Source organism: Mandrillus leucophaeus, unplaced genomic scaffold (genome assembly GCF_000951045.1).
Source record: "Mandrillus leucophaeus isolate KB7577 unplaced genomic scaffold, Mleu.le_1.0 Scaffold78, whole genome shotgun sequence".
NCBI classification, from domain to species: domain Eukaryota; kingdom Metazoa; phylum Chordata; class Mammalia; order Primates; family Cercopithecidae; genus Mandrillus; species Mandrillus leucophaeus.
In genome coordinates this window covers 916210-925023 of record NW_012108474.1, presented here as the reverse complement: position 1 = coordinate 925023, position 8814 = coordinate 916210, and the positions used below count along the sequence as shown (strand labels likewise).

Here is an 8814-nt window from a genome sequence, read left to right as displayed (position 1 = left end):
CCATCCTGTGAGACCACGCCCGGCCCCACTCACTCTATCCTGTGAGCCCCACTCCCGGCCCCACTCAGCTCTATCCTGTGAGTCCCACACGTGGCCCCACTCACTCCATCCTGTGAGACGGCACCCAGCCCCACTCACTCCATCCTGTGAACCCCTCTCCTGGCCCCACTCGCACCATCCTGTGAGCCCCACTCCACTCGCGCGTGACTGCAGTCTGTAAAGGCGTGACTTTATAAAGACATCTCCAGGTGTCCGTCCCTCTGCACACTCTCCGGGAAGCAATGCGGGGGCGTGTCCACGGGTCAGAGAGACCTAGAGCAAGTCCCTGATGTACAGGCTGCGCCGCACAGCATTGGAGACACCCTCGTTGAAGCGGAACCAGACCTCACTCCTGCCCACCGCCGTGCCCATGCGCCGCTCCACTGAGTCCTGCTCCGGGGCCGTGTCCCCTGCGGGGCCACAGGGTTGCTCCTCAGCTGGACCCCAGCACCCCAGGCCCCCCACAACCCCACAACACCCCCCACACACACCTGCACTCGGGGCTGCTGTGCTCCTGACAACCACACGTCCAAAGAAGTCCCTCTCAGGCTGATGGGGAGGAGGGACTAGTCAGCCCTGTAGGACAGACGCCCCGTCCAGCCCCTGCCCAAGACAGGAGGACCAAGAGCCTCTCCAGGGACGAGGGGCCGGAGCCCCTCTGAGCCACCTTTTCCAAACCTGGCCCAGGCCAGCTGCCCCTCACCCCTCACTGCCATCTGCTCCCCACCAGGTGCCAACCAAGAAAAGCCAATATAGCCACTCTTCCGCCCAAACGGGAAACTGAGGCCCGAGTAGAACCCTGGTCATGCTGAGTGTAGGGAGCTGGTCCTTCAGAGCCCCACCCTCAGCCAGACGACTCCTGTGGCTCAGCCCCAAGCCCAAAGACACCCTGGCCCCACCCCTGAAGATACCCTGGCCCTGCCCCTGAAGATACTTGGCCCTGCCTCATGACTGCCCCAGCCCCACCCCCAAAGGCACCCTGGTCCCGCCCCCGTGGCTGCCCATTCCACACCTGTTCCTCCCGGACCGCTCGCCTCATGATGTGCTCCAGCCGCTGCTCATGGTTGTGTGGGGCAGGTCGGCACACCCCTTTCTCCCCACTGCCCCCCAGCAGACCCTCGAGCCCTGAGGAGCTCCCGTCCACCTGCAGGGAGCAGGACTGTGAGGTCTGGTCATACAGAGTTACAGTGGGGATGGTCCACGCCCAGGCCCCAACCTGCTCCAGAGCCTGGGTGGGCTCACCTGGGGGCTGTTCTCTGCCTGGGCTGAAGCCTCCGCCCGCCGCATCTTCTCCACCTCGATCTCGCGGGCGATGAGCTGCTTGGCCTGGTAGGTCAGGGGCTTGCGGGCAGGCAGCTCGGGGAAGCGGCAGAGTTCCTCCACGTTCCTGCTCAGCGCCGGGGGCACCAGGGCAGGTCAGTGGGGCCAGGCCCAGGACCAGAGACCCGCCAGGCGCTCCAACCGCAAATCCCAAAAGTCACAACGCCAGAGCGGGAATGTAGGGTGAGTCCTGGTGCCACCGCACCCCAACCCCACAGCAGCCGAGTTTAACTGCCCCGAGCCTCAGTTTCCCCAACTGCAAGTACACGTGGGATGATGAAACCTGCCGAAGGCTGCCACGACAGCGACTTAGTGTCCTGCACATTGGTGCTGTTGCTGGGGCAGCAGGACTCTGGGGCTACTGCCCTGTGCCTCACACCCGCCACCCCCGTGGCCATCCCACAACGGGAAACAGCCTTGGAAAGCGCAGTCCCTCTCGGGGCCCCCCAGCTCCAGCTCCAGCTCCATGTGGGGGCACTAAGGTTGGGAGCAGCTCTGCAGCAAAACTCAGGTCCCAGGGCCAATCTCAGGTGACTGGGGGTGACCCCCCTTCACGGTCACATCGGAGTGAGGGATACACTGGGGCCCGACACCCCAGACACCATGACTGGGCTTTCAGACTCCCGGCCCTATGCGGGCCCTGGCACCTGGAGCACCTCCAGGCCCCCGCCCCTGGCACTGGGGGACTCACGGCTCCAGCCTGTAGACGTACTGCCCGTCGGGCGTGCGCTCCTGGCGGTAGGTCAGGCTGTAAGCGAGCATCGTGCCCACCAGGCTGGCCAGCTGTTGCTTCTCACGGGTGCTGTACAGCTGTGTGCTCACCTGGGGGCCGGGGACAGCAGGCGGGGGCTGAGCAGGCTGTACAGCTGTGTGCTCACATGGGACGGGAGGACAGCAGGCGGGGAGTCCCCCACCCTGGGGACGGCACTCACGGGGCGGAGCTTGGGCGCAAGAATGTCCAGGAGCAGGCAGAGGGCATCCAGGAGTAAGGCCTGGGGTGTGGCCCGGCTGCGCGCGGCTGGTGCGATGCCGGACACCAGCGTCTGGATCAGGTTCCTCATCTGGCTCATCCGGTTCTGGGCCTGGAGCAGGGGGTGAACCAAGGCCTGGTCACCGGGGCCTCCCAGGCCAAGTAGGGGAACGGTGGGTGGGGGAACGGTGGGTGGGGCCGGGGACAGCCACACGGGCAGCACGGGGGTGGGCAGGAGTGGCGCAGAGGCGAGCACACCTCCTGCTGGCTGCTGGGGAAGGTGATCCTGGGTGTGTGGCTGGAAGCAAATAGCACGTGGAAGGCCACGGGCAGGAAGGGTGGGTAGCGCAGCAGCTGGAAGCTCTGGCTGTGGTGAGCAGCCCCCGCCAGCAGGTCGTCGAAGGCCAGCCATTCGAGGGCCGCACACACGGCGCCCAGGCTGGAGTCTCGAAGCCGCAGGCGCAAGAAGTTGTCAAACAGGCCCTGCAGGCAGCCAGCAACCCCTGAGCTCCTGCCCCTCATGCCGCTGCCCATCCCAGGAAAAGTGCACCACCACAAACCCTCCACCTCCGGCCCGCGGACCCTCCACCTCCGGCCCGCGGACCCTCCACCTCCTGCCCGGCATGCCGCCTGCCCCACAAGGCTCCAAGGACCCTCCACAAGGGTCCCCACAAGACTGGGCGTCGGGCAGCAGCACACACCAGCAAGGGGCCATGGGGTCTGGGGGCTGGCGGAGGCTCCACCCTGAGCATCCTCACTCCAGCTTGACAGAGACTGAGACGAGGGGTGAACTGCCCCCCAGAAGGCCCCCAGGAACCAAACAGGTCCAGCCTCACTCAGCCCCTCCTTAGACCGTCTGAGGAAGCTCCGCCCACCAGTGTCCCTACCCCGTTCCTCTGGGGACTCTATCCACGCTGCCCCTCCACATCGCGAGTTTTGGGATTTGGGGATTGACTGTGGATCCCCAGCTGTTAATCCAAAGCTGCTTAGAGTCAGTCGGCAGCTTAGGCAGGGACTCCCGGGGGCAGGGTGGCAAGAAGCCCTCACCGCCCTGCTCTCCACCCCACGTGCACCCTAAGTCCAGAATCCAGCCCCTCACAGCCCCAGGCCACGCCATTGGGCAGAGGCTCCACCCCAACCCGCTGAGTCCCAAGCAGCCACCAGAGCAACCTCCCCCGTCGGATGGCCGCCCCTCCCGCCCTGCCTGCCAGCCCGTGCCCTGCAGCCCCTCCCGCCCTCCTAGCTCCTGCTCCCCACCTCAGAGGCCTCCTGGCACCCCATCTCCCGAACCTGGCTCTCTCAGCACCCACAAAGCACCTCCCCGTCCACACGGGAGGGTCGGCAGGGGCAGGGGCACAGCCCAGGTCCTGAACAAGCAGCCCCCAGGCAGGGATTTTGGGGGAGGACAGGTACCTGGACCACCTTCTCGTGCTCGCCCGCGGAGGCGGCAGCATGCAGGACACGGTAGAATCGCTGCGAGGCGGAGGTCAGGGAGCCCGCGTCCCCGTCACCCAGCAGGAACGTGTCAGCAGGCAGGGCGGGATCCTGGCCCACACGGCGCCTGCAGATGGGGTGCTGAGGCTGGATGGGCCCGTGTAAGAGCAGAGGTAGCCCCACTGTCTCCCAGGGAAACTCAAAGGCCCCATCAGAGCCGCCACCCACTTCGTTCTTCTCAGCAGAAAGACAGCCAAAGACATGCCCGACCTGAACTCCCTGAAAAATTCCCTCGAGCCGAGGAGGAGCCCCACTCTGGGAGGAGCCCTGCCCTGACCCTCTGGGGCTAGGGAACCCCAGGGAAAGTCACCCCCCAGGGTCCAGGCCAGGAGCAGCACATCTCACAGGCCCAGGCCGGCGTCTCCCATGTCCTGCGGCACGACCAGGCCAGCATCCCCTGGGGTCCCAAGCCAGGTCAGGACGGAGACACGCTGGCCGCTCCTGCCTGCAAGAGGCCTCGTGGTGTGGAGAGGCAGGAGCTCAGAGACCACAGCCCAGGCCAAACGTGGCAAAAATGTGGGTGCAGCTGGGGCAGGGCCTAGGTCAAAGGGCGCCCTGGACAGGGACACCCTGGAGGCCCCACCACATCAGGGGTGTCCTTCCCACAGGGGGCCCTGGAGGTATCCCTGGCTGACCCACCAAGGCTGCAGTGGCGAGAAAAAGCCAGGAAAAGGCTGAGGAGGACCCTGGAGGCCGGACCAGGCAGCCACGGGCTCAGGACAATGAGTTCCCACCTCAAGGATCGTGCTGGCCTGCACGCAGGGCCAGCGTCCTGGGGTCTGGGCACTGTAGGCGTCCAGGCCAAGGCTGTGGCCGCCGCCTACCTCTGGGCTCGAGGCAGCTGGAAGACCTCCTGCCACACCGAGAAGAGCCCTCTGCGCTGGTCCTTGAGGCCCACGCGTGTGGCCTGCACGTCTCGCACGCTCAGCTCCCGCTGGCCCCGACTGTACAGGAACTGGACACAGGGCGGGGGCATGAGAGGCGGCTGACTCCCGACCCCACCCCACCCCACCTGATGCCTGCCGGCCCCCACCTGCAGGGTGTTGATACAAGCCCGGATGTCATTGTCAGTTTTCTCACAGAGAGCTGCCAGCACCCCCGGGTCAGTCCTCATGCCCTGCCGCAGGGAGACCTGGGGGAGGAGGGCTGCTGGAGGGCCCGATGGTATGCCCCATCCTGCCGGGGGTTACCAGGGCTCCATAGGGAGGGGCAGGGAAACGGCCAGAACGAGGTCACACCCCCAACCCTGCCCTGAGCCACGCTGCTCCCTGGGCTCCACCGACCTCCTGGAGTCGCTGCACCAGCCTCGAGGGCACAGTCGGCGGGAAGTGCAGCAGGAACGCCTGCTGTTTCAGCTGCCGCAGGGACGGTGCGAACCTGAGGAGAGGCAGCAGGGCAGGGACCCCGGAGTCGGCACCTCAGCCCAGGACACAGGGACAGGCCGGGGCCTCTCCTGACTGTGGCGCCCACCCGTGCACTCACTGGTCGTTGCAAATGCAAATAATGGGCCTCATGAGGAGCCCTCCCTCTGCCCGGCGCCGTCGGCCGCCACCCGAAGGCACAGCTGGGCCCTGTGGCTCCGCCTCCTGTGGCCCCTTACGGTTCAGGATGCTCAGGAGGACGTTGATGGCGGCCTTGGGGGAGGTGCAGAAGACAGTGAGTCCAGGTCCTGCTGCCCACCTGCCTGCCCGCCCACCCACCCACCCAGGCATCAAGGAGCCCACCACGGGGGCCCCGTCGATCTCATCGATGACCAGGCAGTTGGGCTTCCCGCCAGCACCCAGCACCGACTCCATCTGGGTGGCCGCCTCGATGCGCGTGCGGAAGGCCTCCGGGCTACGGTCGTCACTGGAACAGGGAGGTCAGAGGTCGTCAGGACAGCGGGCATCCCTTGCCGGGCAGCCTCCCGAGGCCGGGGCTGCTGCACTTGCGTAGAAGCCGCCACGTGACACAGCCGTGCCGCTCCCGTGAACCCCAAGGAAGGCCACATTTCCCTGGCCCACACGCCCAGGCCCCCACCACCCTCGAGATGGGAACATCCACACCCGGTTTCAGGTCCACGGCCAAAACTCAAACACATCAGGACAGAAGGAGAGCCAGAGACAGGCCTCACGTCACTCACCTGGCGTTCATCTCCACCACAGAGTACCCCGCGTGACGTGCAATCACGTGTGCCAGGGTGGTCTTCCCCAGCCCCGGAGGCCCACACAGCAGTGCCACCTGCAGCCCAGGTAGACGGAGGCGTGGTGTGCGCCGCACCTACAGGATGCTCCTGGCCCAGCAACCAGGGACTGCCATGTGTGCCCCGCAGGCTGGGTGCTCCCCCCGCCCCACTCCGGCCATCAAATAAGAACAAAATTCACCACGTTCATGCACCAAGGTGGCAACAGAAAAAAACTCTGCACACAACAAAGTTCACGCAGACAAAACACAGCTGGTACCCAAGTGACAGCCCCCAGAAGCCACCCACCTTCCACCCAGACCATCTAGCCCAACTATAAAGCCCTTCAGGGACACTGACTTCCCCCAAGTTGTTATCGGAACATACCCAGTTCTAACTCATGTTAATGGCACTTCACGCCAAGACCCACGTGTCATCACACCCACGGCTCCTGGAGAAACTCAACAGGCTGCCAAGGTGCCGGCCGCCAAGTGCAAAGCCTCAGGCTTACTGCTGGCAGCATGGCTGGCAGGGCTCACCTTCTGCCTCGGTCGCTGGCTCGGGTCCAGCCCAGCCTCCAGCATCTCCTCCAGCACCTGTTCGTGGCTCTTCCACTTTCCTGGGGCCGTGGCCTCCTTGCTGACCCGGGCTGGCTCAACACTGGGCCTGGGCTTCCGGGAAGGCCTCTCGTGGCCAAACACCACCAAGTCCCACAACTTCAGCCACTTGAGCAGGCAGCGGTTGGTGAACTGCGGGAAGGGAGGCATAGCCTGAGGGCACCGCCTCCAGGCACGGCCAGTCAGCCTGCAACCTTGAGCCCCATGACCCCATGGGACGCTGAGCCGCAAGATGAATGGCCACTTCCATCTTCCTGCTGGTAAGTGACCATGAGGCTCACACCAGGGGCTCCGTCCCCACGGCTCTGGCCACAACCCATCTGGGAGGCACCTGCCCTCCCCAGGGGCACCTCAGTGTCAACTGCTGCAAAGGTAGGTAAAGGAACTGAGACTTGGATCAGGTGACACCCTGGACCCCTGGCCTGCCTCACACGTCACAGGGGGCCAATAGCACACAGCCCTGTGCTCAGTTCCCCGCCTACAACTCAAAGGGATAAACCAGAGCCCCACTCCATGTCCGAAGCCCTGTGGACTAACTGTGCAAAAATCACTGGGCCCAGGTTCTTCCCTCCTGGGAACAGAGGAAGCCAGTCACACTTGAGCGAGAACAAGATCTCACGTCATCACTGAGCAGCTCCGTGTAGTGCCGGGGTGCAAACTCATCCACCCAGAGGCAGTGAGTGGAGGCGTCTTGGCCGTCAGCTGGCTCCTCCTCAGGGGCCCCCACGGGCTGGGCTGCCTCCTCCTCCCCTGACCTGAGACTGGAGAGAACCATGTCCTGAGCCACAAACCCCTCGCAGGGACCCCGCCTGCCCACACACCACGGAACATGACCTAAGAGGTCATGCAAGAAGCCAACGAGAGTCCCCAGGGCGGAAGGGCTGGCAGAGTCACCTGCGCAGGGTGTCTGAGAGCCTCTGGGCCTCCTGAAGCAGCCGCTCCCGCCGCTGTGCAAACAACAGGCTGGGATCAGGAGGGCTCAGGCGGCCCCGCCACCACCCCCCAGCAAACCCGCAGCCCCAACCTCGCCGTCGACCTGCTCCTTCAGGGAGGCGAAGGACACACCCAGCAGGTCCAGCTGGCCACCGCCTCGCCACGGGACGTGGAGCAGAGGGCTCTGTGGGGAAGGAAGAACAATTGCCCATGGGCTCCTCCCAGGTCACAGGGTTCACCCCAGCCCCCATCAGTGCTCACAGACCCAGGTGGGACAACCCCAGTAAGCTGGCCAGTGAGGGGTGGGAAACGGGGCAGGGGGGCCAAAAGAAAAAAGCCATCCCGATGAGACAGCTGCAAAGAGGAAGCTGCAAAGGTGGGCAGCTTGAGGAGAAAGAGAGAAAAGGCAAAAGCCGGAAAGAGAAGCAGGGAGGAGACCCTCTCCACCCCCAGGCCATGCAAACAGAATGGACAGCAGTCTGGGGTGGGAAGACTGTGTCCTCTAAGGCTACGCCCCACGAAGCAGCCTCCCCCGAGGAAGCCCCTGGCAGTGTGCACAGGACTGGCTGTGAGCAAATGGCACAGGTGAGGGCTCCCAGGACCCTTTCCTGAACAGCACCAGCCCACCCACCGTGCAGGAAGGCCACGGCCACCCACCTGCACCCCTGTGGCGACAGGGTCAGCACGCAGCACCAGATAGGCCCGGATGCCCTCCGTGGATGTCACATGGACGTAGTCCTCCAAGATTGGGGGCCGCCTCAGGACGGGATTGCGGGCAGCTGGGGAGGCCCGTGTGAGACCCACGTCAGCAGCAGCGTCTGAGGCTCTGAGGATAGACCAGGGATCGGTGACAGAAACTCAAGCCTCAGATCACCCTTGGATGTGGGTGGCCAAAGCCACCCTCAGCCATGGAACCCTCCCCACCCCCCAGGCCTCATCCAGGGCACCGGATGGGCTCCACCTGCGTCCCCCTGGACAGATGGGATGGGACGCCCATGTCTGAGGCACACACTCGCGGTCCCACAGCTCAGCAAGGTCCTCAGGGCTCGGCGGCGGGGTGATGTCCATCGGCGGGGAGTCGGGAAGAGGCAGCTCCTCCATCTCCTCCGACCTGAAGTTCAGCCTCTTGACCACCTGCAGCCTAGGCCGTTTGATCCTGGGGGCTGGGGGAGACACATGCAGGGAACCAGAGGCCTCCTCAGCCTCGCGCCCACCCCGGAGGCCCTGGGGCCATGCCGCCGACCTACCGTGGGGAAGGGACCCAGCCGGCTGCAGGTCGG

At 65.1% G+C, this 8814-nt stretch overlaps 1 protein-coding gene across 1 annotated transcript; it reads right to left on the bottom strand.

The window, feature by feature from the left end:
• Positions 1-210: 210 nt before the first annotated feature.
• On the bottom strand, positions 211-8812 carry CHTF18 (CTF18, chromosome transmission fidelity factor 18 homolog (S. cerevisiae); the record flags this gene model as incomplete). The annotated part of the gene is made up of 21 exons (XM_011967021.1): positions 211-449; positions 531-588; positions 1052-1183; positions 1282-1426; positions 2051-2181; positions 2292-2441; positions 2588-2812; positions 3743-3890; positions 4648-4778; positions 4857-4955; positions 5107-5200; positions 5306-5457; positions 5548-5671; positions 5946-6043; positions 6524-6733; positions 7221-7362; positions 7496-7548; positions 7626-7718; positions 8192-8360; positions 8547-8697; positions 8782-8812. Coding segments are annotated over 21 exons (2673 nt in total), but the record flags the coding sequence as incomplete, so codon positions are not given.
• Between the last annotated feature and the right edge of the window lie 2 nt (positions 8813-8814).